The sequence below is a fragment of the Arabidopsis lyrata genome (assembly GCF_000004255.2).
Source record: "Arabidopsis lyrata subsp. lyrata unplaced genomic scaffold ARALYscaffold_8, whole genome shotgun sequence".
Taxonomy (NCBI): domain Eukaryota; kingdom Viridiplantae; phylum Streptophyta; class Magnoliopsida; order Brassicales; family Brassicaceae; genus Arabidopsis; species Arabidopsis lyrata.
In genome coordinates, this window is record NW_003302548.1 from 19,745,478 (window position 1) to 19,766,079 (window position 20,602).

The window sequence follows — 20,602 nt, forward strand, 5'->3', positions numbered from 1 at the left end:
AGCCCTGGAAACACTAAATAAATGAAGTTCTTAACCACTATTAAGCATAATTAAGTTGAAACACCCATACAGTCAATTCTGTGGAGATTCTTACCTCCGAGAGGAGAAGCAAACGTTTGGCACTGAATTGAACAATCCCTAGTTGTAGCATCTTCTGGATTTTCTGAATCTTCTGGTTGCAATGCATTGTTAGTCTTGGAAGAAGCTGCTTCGACAATGGGAGTAGAACTTTCTCTCATGGTAACACCACTGTTGTCGGCTTCACGCAAAGGAGAGAGATCTTCTGCAGATGGGACAATTCAATCGAAACCACAAATCTTTCAATGAAGTAGAAAGCAGAAAATTTCTGTATCTCAACGTTATGCCCTTACCAATAAAACCCATCTTAAACACAAACTCTGAGCCTTTGAAGTTCTAAACAAGTATAAGCCTACTTAGTGCATCGGATAGGTGCAAAGGACATAACCAGTATAGAGCATACAGTGTAGGGAAACCGAAAATAAACAATCAAACAGTAATTATGTGGAGTCTTACCTCCTAGAGGAGAAACAAACGTTTCATACTGAACTGAACAGTCCCTAGTTGTCACATCTTCTGGTTTTTCTGAATCCTCTGGTTGCAACCCAATGTTAGTCTTGGACGAAGCTGCTTCAGCAATGGGAGTCGAACTTTCTCTCACAGTAACACCACTGTTGTCTGCTTCAAGCAAAGGAGAGAGATCTTCTGGAATAGGACAATTCAATATTTCAATGAAGTATAATTTTAACCAACAAAGCCATCTAAAATCCAAGCTGTGCAACCTTTGAACCCTTTTATACTCTAAAGACAGGATTCTAGACAAGTATGAGCCAAATGAGTGGTTCTCTCAAGATCTAGGTAGGAGGGACATAACCAGCATTCAAACTAGGGGACCAAAAATAATAATCAAAGAGTAATTCTGTGAAGGTTCTTACCCCCGAGAGAAGAAACAGATGTTTGATACTGTACCAAAGAATCCCTAATAGTAGCATCTTCTGAGAAAATTTCCTCCATAGGTTTACTATTCTCACAGTTCTGCAATGTCTCGAGTAAAACATATTTATCGGTCTTCCATACACAATCCAATAAGGTGATACACTCTTCTTCCTTTGGATAGAACTAGCGGAATACCTGTATTAATTCCAATAGAGAAAACAGAGTTTGCTGACATGATCATTGAACTATGTAAGAAATCTACACCAAAGATCTTTGACCAACCTCAACCCCGTCCTGTGCTATCTTGACAGACTGTTTCTTCAGTGATGTAGATGTTACCGAATTGAAAACTGAAACAGCATCAAGTAATATCTGCGCCAAACAAAAACGATTCGAAAATTAACCACATTATGCAGACTACGATTAAATCATGGATTGGAGAAACTTCCCACAATGTTCTTTTATTTTAGTTTCATCACAAACAAAGTTAACTTACTTGTTGAATCAACACTCGGAGGCGTGCAAGCAGGGCCAAAAATGTCACAGAAAATCCTATGAAAAATGAACGAGCTAGTAGAGTGGATATCCCACTGTAGAACAAAATTACCCACCGAACAAGATTAGCTCTAAGACATTAAACAAACAATTCAATTCACGAATCAATCAAATACCTAGCTGCCTTCAAGATGGGTTCAGTCATCTGCAACAAACATAATGATCAGTCAGAACACCAAGGATCTTGTTCATATGTATGATCAAAGCTCGATTACGCATACCTGTGAGAGTAAATGAAGAGCTCCAAGAAGTCGTTCCAAGATATTTGGTTTCCCAGTATCAGATTTTTTCAACTTCAAGCTGCATAAACCCCAAAAACAAACCAACTTAGCTCCTACAACATTCTCATAAATCAGTAAAATCAACCAAAGAAAGAGAAGCATACCTCTCCAAAACATGAATCTTCTGTTTACTTATTCTCCCAGAAATAACATGAAAGCAAGGTCTCAACATACTCTCCATGTTTGCTGTTCTTAAAAGTCTCAAGTCCCTTCTCACCTGACCAATAAAAAAAAAACGATTTGCTAAAAATTGAATTCAATCAAATACAAGTTTGTCTCAAAGTTGTCTATTTTTAACACAATCTACCAGAAGAAGAAGAATGTAGATAGATAGATACCTTGAGAAGGTATTGAAAATAAGAGCATCTCCGATGCTGGTTCTTATTCTTGTAGACCATTCTCTCGAACACCGCTTGCTCGAGTTCAAGCTGGCCAAGCTGACTCTTCAGCTTCTCCTCCAGAGCTTTGACTTGTGTATCATCCATGGAGTTTTATTCAAACAATTTCAATGGAACTCTGATTCTTGATACTGCTCTAAATTCGAACAAGACAGAGATTAAGGTTAGGGTTTTAGAGACCTGCAACTTGCAATAAAGCTTCAACTTTTGTTGTTCAAGGAAGACGCAATTTTCTCGGTTTTTGAGGGCGGGTCGGATCGGGTACGGTTCGGTCCTACCATTAACCAACTCTAAATCGAATCGAATAGACACAAAGCCGGTATCTAAACCCCAGACACTAGGATCTGCGATTGAAAGCCGGTTTGGATCTTAAGCGACACGGCGCGTTTTGCTTCTTAGAGAATGGGTCTTGGACTTGGGCTTCGAGGAGAGTCCAGCCCATGACAACCTCAGGCCGTTAATCTGTTTTTTTTTTTTTTTACAATCGGCCGTTAATCTGTTGTAGACAAGTTTTCTCTTCTCTTCTCCTTCCAAAAGAGAGTCAGATAATTTTACTTGTTTGAGCAAAAAATAAAAAGAAAACTAGATCAAATGCACTTTTAAATCAGATAATTTTACTTGTTTGATACATTGTTTGTTAATTTACTAAGTCTTTTAAGTTATAGTTTAAGAGTTTAAGATATAAAAAGTGATAAAATTCCAAAGAAGATGATAATAAAAGCAACTAGACCATTATCAATTTTTGAAATGTGACCCCCATTTCTGCTAAGGCTTTCTTTGCCCGACTCTGATCGTTACAGTGGATTGCAAAGGAAAGAAGAATTGGTGATACTGTTCCGCGGTTGGAAAACTAGCTCGCCAAAACATACATACTTTGTTTAAAATCCTAAAAATGTTTTTATGTTCTTTGTTTATTGTGAGTTTGTGACCTCTCTATAACCTGATAAACTCGAAACCATACAATGGATTCAACGGCAAGCTAGAATAGTATTTGTAACATCTACATTATTCCCATTGGAAGGAGGAAAAGTAATTTAATTTTTAACTCCAAATGGTAAACCAATCGGGTTGAGAAGAAGCTAGGACCAATTAAGCAATTACGCTTTTGAGGACACATAAAGTGAAAGTTCAAATTCTTTTTGGTAACAATTATAATGTTGGTACTAACAAAAGTTAGTTAGATATATAGTAGTGGTCTGAACTGTATAGGGATAAATTGTGTGTATATGTATATACTAAATTTATATAAGAACTAAAATTATATGCATACGCACCGTTAAAAACTAAAATTGTTGTATTGTAGTTTAGGTAGAATAGTTAAACTTGAATTTGTATTGTAGTTTAAGTGGAATTCTTAAAATGAATCTGTATTGTAGTTTAGGTATAGTAGTTTAGGATAAATAGTTAAGATGGAAATCAATCTAAGTAATTTAGGTATAATAGGTAAAAACTTAAAATTCAATTTGTAGGATAAATTTGAAATGGAAATAAATCTTCTTAGTAATTTAGGTAGACTGCTTAAACTTGAATTTGTAATATAGATCGACTTTGGAAAATTTTCTTTTAATTTAGGAAGAATGGCTAGAATAAAATTAATTAAGAAAGATAAAAGGAAGAGGGTTAATTGTTTGCAGGGTAAAAGAAATCTTACTAGTTGGTTTGCAGACATCATGTCATGATAAAATAGTCACTATTCGAAAGAATTTGCTATTCAAAGAGTGTTTTAGTTCAACTTTTCGAACATTAAAATTATTAGTTTTTCTAGTTTTTTCTTTCTTAGGTTTCTTGAAATATTTTAGCATCTTTCTAGGATCTCATCAAACATTCTCTTACTGAATTAGATTAAATAGTGCTTAAAATGTAAATTTTTTTTACCTACACTTGGCTCAGCGGAACACCGTTTCTATTTTCCGAATAACGTTTTTGCTTAACACAGTTGTTAACTTATTGGTATGTCAAGACTCATAAATCAAAAATCAGAGTCCTCAAATCTTGGGGTTGGACCTTAAGAGGCTTTTTGAGTACGGGCCTTGTAAGTTGACGTGAAAAAATCGAAGCTCTCATCTCATTTGTCATCATCTTCTGCTCTCTTAATACCATGGATGGTCCGTGATAATTAGTGTTTGTTGTTTGTGCATTGCATGAATATGTGATCACAAGTAAATTTGTTTGTTGAAACAAAAAGTAATTCAATAAATTAAAATAGGACATGTAAACATGATAATCTAGTAAAATTCATATGGCGGAAAAAAAAAAATCATATGGCGTAATGATTTTTTTCTTCTAATCCAAAAAATGATCATTATGTTTTCCATAAAATCATATTATTGTAAGATCTGTACCACCGCCAATTATGGTACTCTGATCCTATATATGTTAAATCGTTGAGCACCACAAAAAGAGAAATTGGTACATCAAAAAAAGCATTCAATACCACAAATGATTTGGTACTCACAAATAAGATCTTTTAGACAATGAAATTGATGATCGATCGAAATCAACATCCGCAACTATCCTCGATATTTCAATATAAATCACTAAATCATATTTCTACATTCACATGAAACAAACACATCCATTTTTCATATCGAAAACAACTCTACAAAAATCTATCCAAATCAAAACATATCACAATCTGTTTGTTACCCAGCCGTATGTGTATGTATTTGTATGTATGTGAGTATGCGTGTGTTATGTACAATAAATGGAAGTATGATAGACGAGAGCTGTGAGATGTTGATGGGAGATGGGCCTAGTGGGCCCAATGATCACGTGACAGATGTGATGATGGTATAACGAGCTAGGACCCATGGGCCTTAAGAAGACTTTGCTATCTCAACCGACCACCGACGACTGGAACCTTGAGCATTGATGGTGACCTTTCCCACTCAACTCACTGACACGCCCCGTCGTTTTAGTAAACACTCTTCATATGTATTAGAGTATAGTATCTCTGCCCATAAATAGTACGTTATTGATCTTACTATTTTTATATATTCTTTAGATTTTCCCTTTTTAATTTTCTTATAAACAATTACACATAAATTTCTAGATGCTCGTATTACATTTTGTAATTTATTGTATATATGTATAGGATTAAAAAGCAGGTCTATATCTATATATACATGAAGGTATGATCCGTATGGATTGTGAAATTACTAGCTCCATAAAAAAAAAAAATTAAAAAATTTACTAGCTCCTACCGAAGGACACCTGTGTGTACCAATAGTATGCAGTATGCACCTATGTGACTATGTCCAAGTGGGGTCAACTTTTTATATTTTTGTCCTTTACATTTCTAAATGATTAAAATTAATGTTTTAATTAACCGAAATATTTGCAAAAACGAATGATTTTTTATGGCAAGTGCTTTTTTAATAACATAAATTTAATTCTTTTTTAGTTACAAATAGATGTCATTATATTTGATAGCTTTTTGTTTAAATTTTACATGCTATCATCTAATTGTTGCAAACTATGTTGCATGGAAACGGAAACGCGGAAACGAAACGTTTCGAAAACGGGAAACGGTTTTTTTTTAAAGTTAGAGAATGAAAACGTTTTGGAAACATATACACACATATATATATATATATATATATAACACCAAACATAAAAGAATTTTTAAAAAAAATATGTTTTAAACAACACAAATCCAAAACATAAAATATTAAATAGTTTAACTTAAATTCCAAAAAATTAAGATCTAAAGGCTCAAGTTCAAATATTTAGACCAACATTTTCATTCTCATTTTCATTAGTTCCATCAAAGATTATATAAAACTGTCTCCAAATCTGGTTTGTGGAGAAAAAGATCTTAAAACTCGAGTCTCCCAAAATTATTTATATGTATCATAAATCTTAATATTTCCATGATATTTATTTATTAAGTTTCCAAAGTAAAAAAAAATATTTGTCATGTTTCCAAAACGGAAACATGAGTTTTCATCGTGTTTCCAAACAGAGATTTTTAAAAAACGCGTTTCCGTGACGTTTCTTATTGTTTCCGAGAGTTTCCGTTTCTGAAACGTTTCGGAAACGAGAAACGGACCTCGGAGAGAGTTTCCATGCAAGATAGGTTGCAAAAATAAAAGGGTTTTCTAATTTATCAACAGTTTTGCCATATTTTGTTTGCTCATATTTGTTCCCATATAATTATTTATCCAAATAATATTATTCGCCTGTGAACTTCCGAACCTATAAATTCTAAAAATCGAGCGAATATGTAAATAATTAATTTAAATAGATTAATTCGTCAAACATTCGACATTAGAAAATGTCAAATACCTTAGATGCGTGTGGGTGCAGTGTGGTGCGCTGCGCACTGTGCACATGCATATTGAGGCGTTCGTATAGTGCTATTGACGTCCACGAATAGTAGAATATCCAAAACTCGCATGAAATAATGAATTTTATAATACTCCTAATGTTTTGTGATAATTATAGCCACGTCGTATCAAAGCGCATGTGCAAATGTGTAATGAACAAGGTTCTTGCATGAACAGTGTTGAACACTTTAGAAGGATATTGAATACATAAGACGTTAATATATTTAACGTCAATCCCGATCACTACTGAATTTTTCGAAATAAAATTAGACGATATTGAAATTATAGACGATGTTGAAATTAATATGATTAGTTTTTTTTTGGTGGACACATCTACGATAAGCGTTTTTGTGAAATTAATTAATTGTCTTAGTTTTTTTTCCTATATATCAACATGTTTCTATATATTAACCATCTGGTTGACCAGCTGCTCAAACCAGATACGAGGAGTTTACACATCAAAAATCTCTAGAGTGATCTCTAATATAATTCGAGTCAAACAACATCGGCTTATAAAAAATATTAAAATGTTAGATTTTGCATCATCAAAACATTTTTGGTGTTACCATCAATATAATGATTACAACAATATGTGATTTTATTATTGTCAATAGTATCAGTTTAGAGTTTTTAGAGTTTAAGGCCTGGGTGACTACAGCGCGGTATATTAATGATACAAACACAAACAGCATTATAGGCTCATTGCTATTGCTATTCATCACTGTCTTTGTTAGTAACACCACAAACAATATGATTTGTAATTCACTGCTAATTCTCATCACTGTCAAGCATCTATGACATATGAGCGATCGATGTGCATTGTATTATATGTCTGCATGTCACTATTATCGTGTTTTCAGTTAGCACTTTGCACCAGACATTTGCTTACCCACTCTAGTGGTCCTATTTGCTCTTTCCACTAAAATACGGGTCAATTTCATAATTTCTGAAAATATACGGACATCATCCAGTATGAATTATGAAACCATGGATATTTCAAGCGAAGGTACGAAATTAATGCGAACGCTGATTATGAATTTCAATTCACTTTTTATACAAAATGTAAATTTGTAAGAAATATAAATTATAATAAGGTGCGGTATTTTGGTTTAAACTAAACTACGTTTGCTCAAAAAAAAAAAATATTATATCAAGTTATCAACTACAAGTCTACAACTATGAATCATATCAGTTACCAAGGCTTATTCGAAAATCCATAGAACTAGGGACTATAGGTCTAAATGTTTTGGAATGTACAAAACTAGTTGCGATTACTTAATTTGACAACCGGACAAATAATTGCGATTTACAAGTACCATATTTGTACACATACACTACATTCTCATACCAAATAGTTTTATCATTCTTAAGAGGTATACGGTGACGTGGCAAAAGAGGAACCACTGGAACAGGCCACAAAGCTCTTTGAATCAGCAGATAAAGCGGGGTGGCCGACAAGTCGACAATCCAATTTATGTGGACATCAAACTCTTACGTTTCTTCATCCTCCACGCGTCCTCTTAATCCTATCAACCGCCCAGATTCTTCCCAATACAACCAAAATCTTGGCCCACTATTATTAGGGTTAAATTTGTTATATGCGTTTTCAAATCCGTCTTTCAAATTGTGAAATTGACGTGTTAATTAAAGATTAGACTTTCATGAATTAGTTATAAGAAACTCAACGGAAGATAATCTATTTGGGGAAGCAAACAAGATTAATATAGTAAGGTTTTGAACGATAAACTTTGACGAAGGACTGTTATACCACTATGACAATTGTTAAAATCACTATTTAACATTGAAATATTTGTATATCTAAAAGTGATATAACTAATATAATAATTATTCAAAGATGACTGTAATTATGTGGCAAGTGTGCAACTATATTTCACTGTTCAAACCTTAAACATACAACAAATGTTAGACGATATAAATTGGACGTTGTTTTTTCTTGTAGATGAAGCAACTGATTTTAGCTTTTGACAATGCCTCCATTATATTTCCAATACAAAAAGTTTGTGAAAACAATGCAAGTGATTTCATTAAAACTCTACGCGTAACTTCAAATTCCAAAAGAAGCTTCTCGCGAAAATACCTATTTATGTGTTATGTTTCACTTTCACACGCAAAGTAAAATTCGATACTTATTTAAATTAAGTACAAAAACTTTAGTACACCAGAAATGATTCTAGCATGAAGCAACGTAGTTCAGTGAGATGTATCATGTGGACTATGTCTTAGTCTCTTAGACTCAGTACGAGGATAATATCTAAAGAATAAATAAAATTTGTATATCATATAATATAATTATATACGTAATCACGAGTCAGCCCATTTAAAACATCTCATTTGATATGGGATTAGGTTAAAGAAAACAAATGCGTAGGTTATTTAGACTTCTAATTCATTTCTATTAGAATATGATTCATTGTTTTGCATAGTAAAAACAAATTGTTTATTGTTTTAAAGATGCTGCTGGAAAATATGGATTCGAAATTTCGTTACATTATCTCATTATATTCGTTACAAGATATTAACCTCTTACACGAAATAAATTGTTGTCCCCAATAAAAATCTGATTGTTCAAGAAACAATTTGATATGTATCTTATAGTTCAAAAATTCTTGCATTAACAACATTTCGAAACTCTGGGGATTTACTATAAAATTTGACGTGAAAATAAAAGATATATAAACACTAACAATTTTGTTATCAATCATTGGACGTTTGATGCGACATCTTTGGCATAAATAAATATACAACCGAAATATAACAAATCACTTCAATGCGCAAAGATATTAATAAATAATAATTCCATGGGGCCAATTTTTGGACTCGAAGCTAACTTCTGAATACAGCCACACTACGGGATTGTAAAATGCAAAATATCACAGGGGCATAATCGTAATTTAAACATAAACTGCCTGTTCAGACATATGAAAGATATGCTTTGTCAGAGTTTCAGAACAAGTCTTTCCCATGCTTACCACTTCACCTCTCTCTCTCTCCTCTTCTTCACTGTAACCTCCCAATTCCAAAAAATTATATCCCAAACTTGATTGTATAATTTTCTTTATCATCTCTCTAAGAAATGCAAGATATTCATGATTACTCGATGACCGGAGTTGGCGGTGGAGGAGGTGGAGGAGGGAGGTTTTTCGGTGGAGGAATGGGCGGTGGAGGAGGTGGAGATCGGAGGATGAGAGCTCATCAGAACAATATACTTAACCATCATCAATCTCTCAAGTGTCCTCGTTGTAATTCTCTTAACACAAAGTTTTGTTACTATAACAATTACAATCTTTCTCAGCCTCGACACTTTTGCAAGAACTGTCGTCGTTACTGGACTAAAGGTGGTGTTCTCCGTAACGTTCCCGTCGGAGGTGGTTGCCGGAAAGCTAAACGTTCGAAAACAAAACAGGTTTCGTCGTCGTCCTCAGCCGACAAACCAACGACAACGCAAGATGATCATCACGTGGAGGAGAAATCGAGTACGGGATCTCACTCTAGCAGCGAGAGCTCTTCTCTCACCGCTTCTAACTCTACCACCGTCGCCGCTGTCTCCGTCACCGCGGCGGCAGAGGTTGCTTCGTCGGTTATTCCCGGGTCGGTTATTCCCGGTTTTGATATGCCTAATATGAAACTGTACGGGAACGGGATCGAGTGGTCGACGTTACTCGGACAAGGCTCATCGGACGGTGGAGTTTTCTCTGACATCGAGGGTTTTACGGCGGCGTCGGCTATTGGAACGACAGCGTTTGGATTCGGGGGTAAATTCGTAAATCAAGACGATCATCTGAAGTTAGAAGGTGAAACTGTACAGCAGCAGCAGTTTGGAGATCGAACGGCTCAGGTTGAGTTTCAAGGAAGATCTTCGGATCCGAATATGGGATTTGAACCGTTGGATTGGGGAAGTGGCGGAGGAGATCAAACACTGTTTGATCTAACCAGTACCGTTGATCATGCATACTGGAGTCAAAGTCAATGGACGGCGTCTGACCAAGATCAGAATGGTCTCTACCTTCCTTGATTCTCTGATCATAACTTCTTCTGCTTAACCCAAATATATATATCTCATACACATAAGGTAAAGTTCGATGAAGTGGTTTATTTTATTTTATTTTTATGGGTTTAAAACGGGATTTATTATTATATGACTGTTTGAAATATAAATTTTACCTTCGTTTTTTGGTTAGTTTTTGGAATATCCCAAGAGTGCAAATTTATGTGGCATGGTTTTAATTTGGCTTCGGTTCAGTTTTGGAACTGGCCTTTTTACTTATCGTTGTATATTTGATAAGATTTTAATTTTCTGGGATTTTTTTTGGTTTTCATTGATGTATCTATTAAATTTATATATTGATTGGGCATACAAATCTTGTCTTCATGCTTCTTTTTTGATTATGCGTTTTCTTTTGGCTTTAATTCTTTGTTTATGTATTTCTCTACGTATGACTCATTAGTCATTATGAACAGGTTCGGTGTAGCTAAGTTCCGCCGTGTTAGCACTCAAATAAACAATAGTAAAATCAATTTCTTATTATACCTTAACTATCTTCGGAAACATATGATCGAATTTTATAATATCCAATAAAAACAACTATTTATTCCACCTCACAGCTTATACTACTAGGTCATTGAAAACTAAATTAATGATCTACTATTATAGTATTAATCAATTTCTATTACTATAAATTAAGAGTAGTTCGAGAGCGTAGTAATCCTAGGTTTGTTATTGATACAAATATATACTCCTTCTGTTCCTAGATATTTGATGTTCTAGAGTTTTAGTTTGTTTCACAAAGTTTGATTTTTTAAGTTTTTGTTTTATTTTTTATTGATTAAAATTAATATATCGTAAACTTCAAGACGTAATGATTAACTGTTTTCTAATACTATTGGTTCAAAGTTATTAAAAAATATTTAGTATAAAAATGTAATTGACAAATAATTAAACAATGATTGTTTTTTAATATATGTGAAAACTCTAAAACATTAATCTTCTAGGAACAGAGGAAGTATATTTTTGAATGCAGATTATTTTGGAGATTGATTACTCTCAGTGGCGAATTAGAAAGTTTTTGAGGGAATTGTACGGACAAAACGAGAGAGCCGTGCCGTCGCGTAAAAACAGTGCAAAGCAAAAATAGACGAGCGATTTGCGCAGAGGACCCACGTGTTAGTGACGAGTCTCATGCGCGACATGTATTCCACGTGGCTCAAGATGTGTCCCACTTCACGTGTCGTAACCTCTATGGCTGACGTACTTATAATATCGAAGTCGGTTCGTCGTTTTCTCTAACACCAATCGCTCGTAAACGACTTCAAAGATCTATCTAGCCGAGAGATAGAGAGTACGGATTCTCTCTCTGATTGTGGGCCGTTGGATCAGGGAAAACTCAGAGCTCGTATACGTCGTTGGATTGGATTGATGACACTAGGAATCAATGGTGATGATGGAGAGGGGTCCAGATTAGGTAGGTGGTGGTCATTGTAGGGAAAACACTTGAGAGGAGAGTAGGTCCATTAGGACATGTGCTTAAGTTATATAAAATCTCATACAAATCACACACGGGAGAGTTTGGTTGGGCGGTTGGGAGAGTTTGGGATTGTCTGTGAGTTGGTGTATGACTCCACCATGTTCCCCTAATCATTTTTTCGATTTATTATTTCATGATTTCTTACTTGTATTTTTCTGAATATTTTTCATCGATCGACTCGATTGTTTGACAAATTAGAGAATTTTCAAATGTGGGTTTTCTTATAAGTACACTCAGGCCGGCTCAATTTTATTAAGGTCCCTGAACTAAAAAAAAAAATAGGCCTTTTTCTTTATAGATTTTAGAAAAAAAAAAAATTTGGACCTTATTTTATTCAAAAAAAAACAAAAAAAAAGTAATAGACCGTTTTTAAAAGATTAAGATTAAAAATTGCTTGTGATTCTCTCTTCGGCTTAATAGCTTTTTTTTTTTTTTTGTAGGTGGACTCTTTCTGTCCAGTTACACTGTCATTTTTGACATTTTTCTCTTTGGCTATTTTGTAGAATCTTCTAGAACTCTTAAATATGGTAGAATGTTTTAGAGATTATAGAGTAAGTACTGTAGAAGGATTCAAATGATCTCACATGCACAATTAGCACTTTTCAAATTCTCCCATATCATAACTAACTTTGTCTAAAACACATTCACATACATAGATCCTAATCTTCTAAGCCATGTTGATGGAACCATCATGTGATGCGACTTGGTTTCATATTATGATGTAATACGTTCTTGACACGTGAATTATGTCTAAAACCATTGGTCAAAGTGTTTTGTATGTGGAAATGCGTATAGAATTTGGGGAAAACTGTTGAAAAATGGTTCTATCACTAAAAGCTATCTTGATTCTCACATCGAAAGCCATAGGTATCAATTAATGTCGATATCTAAATCTGAACCTCCAAAGAACCGATCTGAGATCAAACATATGGCCGAAGTGATCACCCGCTAAGATAGTAAAGTTTTGTAGGAATCTCTTATGTAAATGTCGAAGTTGAAGATAAGTCACCATCACTTGACAAGGAACTCAAAGAAATCGAAGAATCAGACAATGACAATGCAGAAATTGAAACGTGAAACAGTTGACGTCGGTGGGATTAAGGTCACAGAAGGGTATAAAACACGGCGATAGCCGATAGGAAACATCACTTAGAATAAATTAATACTAATAGATTAATTTTTTTAGTAAGTATTTAAATTGTTCAATGGTGCAGTATCAAGTTACCATTAGTAGAAATGACTGCTAAATGAAATGGTAATGCGATCATAGAAAAGATAACTTATAGACAAATTTATAGATTTAACATTTGAAAGAAAATCAATTAACATGCAAATTTCTCCAATGGTAGATTATCAAATTAAGGGTAACATTCTAATTGATTAGCTCAAACTATATTTAGGTATCTATAGTAGGTTGCTGAGCTGGGATTACAATTGAAACAGCTGTGGATTTTTATGGAAAGACTTCGTAAGTGGTCCATTCTTAGACTTTGAATATTCAAAGGCATACATGGGTCGATAGAAAGGGTGACCGCTCGTCCTAACCGTTTTTTTCGTATGACTATTTGTATGTAACAGAGTCTAAGCACTCAAGCACTTTTTATTTCTTTGCTTAACAACACAAACCACATATATAAAAAATGGATCCATATATTAGAATGTCATGATTAATGATCCAGCGTATGTCTTTACTTAAAATCTGAAAATAAAAATAAAAAATGAAGAGCTCTATCATCTATGTAATTATTGTTTTTCTAAAAGATCATGTCTGTGTTTTTTGCAAAAATTATTTTCTAAATTGAAAGGCCAACTCATCTTTGGATTAAAAAAAACCCAATCAAGTTTCACAAAAAAAGTGTAAATTGATGAGAACCCCAATGTCCCCCAACTAAAAAAATGAAATTAAATTTCGTAAAATCGATTCATAACTACAACCAACATATATCAAGATGATATCTTTTGTGTGTGTGTTTTAGATTGAAACTATTACGAATAGATTTATTCATGCATGTTCTTGCAAACACATCAACGGAACACTAGAACATGATACATATTGTCTTTACACCATCTGGTCCATCTCCATCTTCAACTATAAACTCATTCATAGTTTAAAATCAATTTAAATCTTTTGGGAATCTTATAAATTATTTCGGTGTAACGTCAATAAAATAACTTTAGACCGATATAATATTTAGGTGAAAAAGTTTTTTTTTTTTCTTTTAACAGCATTTAGGTGAAAAAGTTAAGACGTTAAAAAAAAAAACGAATCACTTATTTCAGCCCAAATGAAAATAGGTAAAAATCATTAATATAAATAAAAAAATAAAAAAATAAAAAATCGTTTCCCGGACCCAAAATAAAGGTCTGTATAACGACCCAGACCCGAACCTAAGTCGGATCCGGATTTCCGTGATTTATTTTTTACATTTTTGTCCTTTTCCCTGAAAATTTGAAACTCTTTTCTTCTTCTTCTTCTCCTTGGTTGATCAAAACGCGCTAAATTACCAGAAATCTCAGATCCATAAAATTTTCAAGGAGGGCGAAAAACCTCACAATGGCGGCATATAGAGCCGACGACGACTACGATTACCTCTTCAAGGTTGTGTTAATTGGAGATTCCGGTGTCGGAAAATCCAACCTCCTTTCTCGATTCACGCGAAACGAGTTCAGTCTCGAATCTAAATCCACGATCGGTGTCGAATTCGCCACTCGTAGCATCCATGTCGATGATAAGATCGTCAAAGCCCAGATTTGGGATACCGCCGGCCAAGAGAGGTATGTATGCAATTCTCGCATTGATAATAAGATCGATTAGAATTTAAGAATTCTGAAATTTTGAAGAAAATTTGGATATACGTAATCGTGATTGATGAACAAGTTTTGTTGATTTTGATTTGGTTTTGAAGATATCGAGCAATCACAAGTGCATACTACAGAGGAGCTGTAGGAGCATTGCTTGTGTACGATGTCACAAGACATGTGACATTTGAGAACCTTGAGAGATGGTTAAAGGAGCTTCGAGATCATACAGATTCTAACATTGTCATCATGTTTGTTGGGAACAAAGCCGATCTCCGTCACCTACGAGCTGTTTCCACTGAAGACGCTAAGGCTTTTGCGGAGAGAGAGAACACTTTCTTCATGGAGACATCTGCTCTCGAATCCATGAACGTTGAGAATGCTTTCACTGAAGTGCTTTCTCAGATTTACCGTGTGGTTAGCCGCAAAGCGTTGGATATAGGAGATGACCCGGCTGCTCTTCCCAAAGGACAGACCATCAACGTTGGGTCTAAAGACGATGTCTCTGCCGTTAAAAAGGTTGGTTGCTGCTCAAATTGATGCTACTTTCGACTTTCAAGAATCTGTCTCTTCATTTCTTTTTGTTGTTATACGTGAAGATCTTGTTCATTTAGTTGTATAATCACACACCTTATACCATATTGAATACCACTGCGTTTCCATTTCAAATGTATATACCAAACAACATTTGAGTTGAACCTCAATGTACTGCGTTTCTAAGCGAGCCGTCGACTGTTTACTATCGTCTATCAAAGTGTTTATCAATGTGATCTTGAGACCAAACACAGAGCATGTGAAGCACCAATGGAAACTGAGATAACCTTGTGTGGTTGACGCTCATCTTCTTCGGTTAAGAAATTGACTTCGACCGGAGTAGTTTGGATCTCCGGGAGACCTGGAACTCCTAGCTGGAAATCTTTAGCGTTTCCCCACATCCAGAGTTCACCACCATCTGTTCGAAAATCAATCCCATGTTTTTAGTTTTTTGAGTTAATTTCACGTCAAATGAAAATATATCTCTAGCTTCTTTATATACCTGTTATCGCTGCAGACGAGGAACCTCCACAAGCGATGAAGACGATCTTTTTATCTGCTAATGCTTCGATTTCTGTAGGAATTTTCTGGTTTCGCAACGAGGAATTACCCAACTGGCCATGGCCACCGTGGCCCCATGAGAGTACTTTACCTTCCTCTGTTTTCACATCAAGCAATTTTCAAGGCATATTAGTAGAAATCGACTGGAGAAATTGTTCGGTTGAGAGAAGATTGTTTACTGGTTAAGGCAAGAGAATGATATCCACCGCAAGCAATCTGGGTAATACGAACACTATCTAAACTGGGAACCGGCAATGGTTCCCAACCTCCCAAGTTATCACCGCGTCCGAGCTCATAATTGGAATTTGCTGATACATAAAGATCCAATGAATTCCTTTTAACACTAACAATGGTAGAAACGAAGGCTTAAATTGGTATTTACCTCCCCAGTTCCAGAGTTGTCCCTCTTTTGTAAGAGCCATTGTGAAAAAACCACCACATGAGACAGAGGCTACGGGAACTGTTAAAGCTTTGACCTTTGAAGGAACACTAAGCCCACCACCTTCGTTTGGTCCTCGACCTGGCCCAAGTCCTAATCTACCATCCCCTTCTTCTCTTCCCCACATATACAGCTCTCCTACAACCAAGAACAAGTCCTGCTCGATTGAGTTATACAGAGCAAATACTAGTATATCAAACAGTTGAAACAAAGAAGAAGAAGAACCGGTCTAGATCTTGAGGAAAAGAGGGTAACTATAGTCATAGTGGGGATCTATTACTCTTATAGTTACAGCTACTTCGTCTACCTAACAGTTTCGGCTTGTTCGAAAACTTCAATCAAGTTCTTTTGAAGTTGTATATACATATGAAAACATGTCTATAACAACAGAAATGTAACAAGAAGAGAAAGCATGTGGGAACCTGATTCGGTAATAGCAGCGGTATGAGTTCCACTGGTAGCAATGGCAGAGATTTTGCAATCCCAAGAGCCGTCCACACATCGAGGAACGAGTTCTCTAGTGTAAACCTTATGTCCAAGCGCTCCAAAACCACCATAACCCCTAACAACTTCATTTTTAATAATATGGAACCATCACATTATGCAGAAGCAAAGGATCAAACACAAATGCCAAATCTAGCTAATAATATCCATTAACATTGCATCAACTAGCTCAAACAGTATGATTCCAAACTCAAATTGAGATTATTGAAGCTAGAGCTCACCAAGTGAATACATCTCCTTGATGTGTTAAAGCTACTGAATGCAAACCACCAAGAGCAATACATCGAATCGAATGTTCCTCGAAAAGCGGGTTTAAATTGGGGACGAACACCGAATTCTCTTGGCCAAACCCTAGCCTACCTCCGTCACCTTTGCCCCAAATCCATAGATCTCCATCGATGGTTAGACCCGAATGGAACAAGCCGCAAGAGATTCCAATCGGGAAACTCGATGACTCGGCGTCGATTCTTCCAGGAGTTTGGGCGAGAGAGAAGGATTGATCGGAGCGAAGGAGAAGATTAGCGACCGGAGACGGATACATTCGAATCTCCTCGATTCCGCCGCCGAGTTGACCTGATGCGCCTCGTCCCCACGAGAAGAGCTGGAGAGTGATGGGATCCGAGTCGATATCTGGGCTTGTGTAGAGTGTGGGCACCTTGGTGGTAGCTCCTCCGCTACTTCTTTGAGTTGTCCGGGTGGAGGAGAAGCGGCGCGTGAAGATACGTAGGCGGTTGCTTAACGCTGCCATTGTTGGTTGTTTCATCGGAGTTTCATCACTCACTCACTAGTCACTACCGGTGGGTTTTAAGATGCGAGACTTATTGAAACGACCGCGTTTTGGAAGTTAGATGGAATAATAACTCGTTAGGTCCCTATATTATTATTTTGTTTTCAACAAGACCCTATATGATTATTGTTTTACTTTAGACCCTCTATTATTTGTAATGGTGAAATTATGTCTAATTGTAAATTTATATTTAAAATAGAAATTTTTTTATAGTCACTATTTTTCTACTTGAAATATTTTGAAATTTGCAAAAGTTTTCAAGTTTCATATCTCCAATGTTTTCTGGAAAAAACAATAGTGTATGTTGAAGCTGTGATTCTTACTTGTAGTCACATATCTTTTGGCACTAATTTACACCAAGTTTTCTTCTTTAGACATACATTCAAATTTGAGAACAGATATACATAGATATGTGTAACCATCAAGACATGAGGATACTGATGATTTCATATCAGTTTGTCTTATCAAGATTGTAGATAATCTGTCCTTTAAGAGTGTTTCTTTACTCAGAAGTCAGAAACAGAGTAAAACAAAAGAATTGGATAAACTTGTAGAATGTTATCTTTTTCAGAATCTACAGCATTGGAACCCTAAAGCAACCGGCTTTTGTTTCTTGGGAGACAAGTCATCTGATTCAGGCATCTTAACAGGGCTCCCCATCCACTCTACTCCTAATCTGCATCAATTTCAATCCCATATTGTACAGATTATCAATTTTGCAGAAAACTTAATTTCCAAACAAAAACTGTTAACTCTTTTGTTGTTATTGAAACTCACATGGGAAATGCAAAAGATCCCCTTCCTTCATCTGAGTGACTAGACCCGCTAGATTTATCAGAGGCATCAATGTCTTCTTCTTCTACTTCGGTTTTCTGCAACATTCCAAGACTAATAAATACTTAAAAAATGGTAAATTCTCAAGTACTTTGAAGTTGAAAGATCTTAAGAAACATTACTTGTGTAACATCACAAGAGACATCTTTAGTTTCTTGACATGAAGTGTTATTGTTCTGATCTTGTTCTGTTCCTTTATTCTCCGGCGACTTATTCTTTTCTGTTTCTCCTACTCCTTGGTCTCCTCCATATACAAGCTGTTCTTAGAAACAAATAAATTCAAAACCTTAGACTAATAGCCTAGTGGTAATGTTTTTAACTTTTTAAAACAATATTGATTTTTGGACAACGAACCTTACGATTCACCGTCCTCGGTGACTTTTCCGACGACAATTCGGTCTCTTTCCTCTCTTGTTTACCCTCTTTAACCACATCAAATCCTCCATCTTCGCGATCGAAGCAGAAGACAATGAAACCAGATTCTTCTGAGACAGGTGGCTGAGGCCAGCTCAAGCGCCGGTGTTGAGACGCCGACGTCGTCGGAGAAACGCTACTGCTTCTTAGATGAAGATGATGATGACGTGTACCCGGTGGGCTTAGACTGAGTTTCCTCTCTGATCTCTTCTTCTTAGTACTCTTTATCTTCCTCTTAATCCTCTTGAACGTTAGATTATTGTTGTTCGTAGTGTTTCCATTGTTATTAACTCCATCTTCATCTACGTCTGATACATATATATAATTGGTTAAACAATTTGAAACAATGATTGAAAAAGTATAATGAAATTAGGAAGAAGTGAATAGAAGAAGACCTAGAGGAATCTTGCAAGCCAAGAAACAGGAAGCCCAATCTTTGACTCTCCAAGTGACAAGTTTTGGTATTGTCCACTGTGAAGCCATGGCTGTTATGTTTTTTTGTGTTTCTTTGTCACGAGAAATAGTCTTTTTGTGTGAGTGTGTGTTTTGGCTTTTTCAAGAAATGTTTTCACAAGGGAGAGAAAGAATTTATTATGAGGGAGAAGAATGATTTGAAATTTGAAAAAAAAAATGGGAGACAAGAAATAGATTGCCATGAATTGGGGAAGGGGGTTACAATGTGTAACACATGAATGCATTAAATATTATTGGAATAAAAGGAAATAACATTTTTATTCTGGAATTGTAATAATTGGGCAGTAAATGCTATCATAGTTCTTTTTCAAAAAAAAAAAAAAATGCTATCATAGTAAATAAACACTGCTATATGAAATTCAATTTTATTTTTCATCTGTCAATGTATAAATTCAATTTTCGTGTGTCAAAAAGATGGCATAACCGAGGATGTGCCTTTAGTCAAGTGGTTAAGTCCACTTGACTCCGCCTTCCCCACCGGAGTTCGACTCCACTAAGTCGCGTTACCCCGCGTAGTAGGGATTGGGTATGGATCGAGCCTTGTCGATCCAAAGATGTCAAAAAAAAAAAAAAAAAGACGGCATAACCAATGGACCGTTGGCTAGAGACATGGATGCCATTTAATTTATGGAATTTTCTTTTCAATGAAACTTATAACATAGGAATATTCATGGGCCCATTTATGAAGCCCAGTACCTGACTAAAAGAATACAAAGTCCACTAGATGTACAACTTTTGCTTGTGCGTAATGGTCAACGAACGGAACGGTCCGATAATTCTCTGTCTTAGAGATTGTCGTTTGAAAAGCTAGACGAACGAAAATCCCGATACAAAGTGTCCAACCAGTCTGGTCTCAATACGGTCACCATGTAAGTTGCGAGCAATTGAGTCCGAAATTGAGGATACAGGGATATGCTAAAATAGGTGATATCTGCCTCCCCACATAGCACACAACATTGAGGTCCATTTGATTTGTTAGAGATATTATGATTCGAGACATGTTAATTGTTATACATTGATCTCATGTTTGATACATTCAATTATATTGCTTGGTTTAAGGCTTCATCAGAAACCATTTTTTGTTTTTGAAATCAACTCTGTTTAACATTATTTTCTCCTTCTTTAGAATATCTTTTTAGCACAAAAACTTCACCTTCTTCGTTGTGTTTGTTTACTAGATTGAGCACATACTCTTTT

General features: G+C 35.5%; 4 protein-coding genes and 1 pseudogene across 5 annotated transcripts; 2 read left to right on the forward strand and 3 right to left on the reverse strand.

The window, feature by feature from the left end:
- Positions 1 to 50: 50 nt before the first annotated feature.
- On the reverse strand, positions 51 to 3,073 carry LOC9300784 (annotated as a pseudogene).
- A 6,257-nt stretch (positions 3,074 to 9,330) lies between these two features.
- On the forward strand, positions 9,331 to 10,941 carry LOC9302473 (dof zinc finger protein DOF5.4). Its single transcript, XM_002864662.2, has one exon. It carries the CDS (start codon positions 9,611 to 9,613, stop codon positions 10,547 to 10,549), a length of 939 nt encoding a protein of 312 aa, XP_002864708.1. The 5' UTR covers positions 9,331 to 9,610; the 3' UTR covers positions 10,550 to 10,941.
- A 3,449-nt stretch (positions 10,942 to 14,390) lies between these two features.
- Positions 14,391 to 15,578, forward strand: LOC9300785 (ras-related protein RABA1f). Its single transcript, XM_002864663.2, has 2 exons — positions 14,391 to 14,834; positions 14,966 to 15,578. Exons 1-2 carry the CDS (start codon positions 14,614 to 14,616, stop codon positions 15,396 to 15,398), a joined length of 654 nt encoding a protein of 217 aa, XP_002864709.1. The 5' UTR covers positions 14,391 to 14,613; the 3' UTR covers positions 15,399 to 15,578.
- On the reverse strand, positions 15,468 to 17,709 carry LOC9300786 (ultraviolet-B receptor UVR8). Of its 2 annotated transcripts, none has more exons than XM_002866353.2 (6): positions 17,118 to 17,709; positions 16,815 to 16,954; positions 16,336 to 16,530; positions 16,133 to 16,261; positions 15,895 to 16,050; positions 15,468 to 15,810 (listed from the first exon to the last, which is right to left on the reverse strand). In XM_002866353.2, the coding sequence occupies exons 1-6, from the start codon at positions 17,657 to 17,659 to the stop codon at positions 15,620 to 15,622; spliced, it is 1,353 nt and encodes a 450-aa protein (XP_002866399.2). In that variant the 5' UTR covers positions 17,660 to 17,709; the 3' UTR covers positions 15,468 to 15,619. The 2 variants fall into 2 exon arrangements, with proteins under 2 accessions (XP_002866399.2, XP_020867943.1); XM_021012284.1 differs by having other exon boundaries at positions 16,815 to 16,961; positions 17,118 to 17,703.
- Positions 17,710 to 17,932: 223 nt separating this feature from the next.
- On the reverse strand, positions 17,933 to 19,691 carry LOC9302474 (protein BREAKING OF ASYMMETRY IN THE STOMATAL LINEAGE). The gene is made up of 5 exons (XM_002866354.2): positions 19,327 to 19,691; positions 18,872 to 19,239; positions 18,640 to 18,774; positions 18,461 to 18,555; positions 17,933 to 18,359 (listed from the first exon to the last, which is right to left on the reverse strand). Exons 1-5 carry the CDS (start codon positions 19,412 to 19,414, stop codon positions 18,251 to 18,253), a joined length of 795 nt encoding a protein of 264 aa, XP_002866400.1. The 5' UTR covers positions 19,415 to 19,691; the 3' UTR covers positions 17,933 to 18,250.
- Between the last annotated feature and the right edge of the window lie 911 nt (positions 19,692 to 20,602).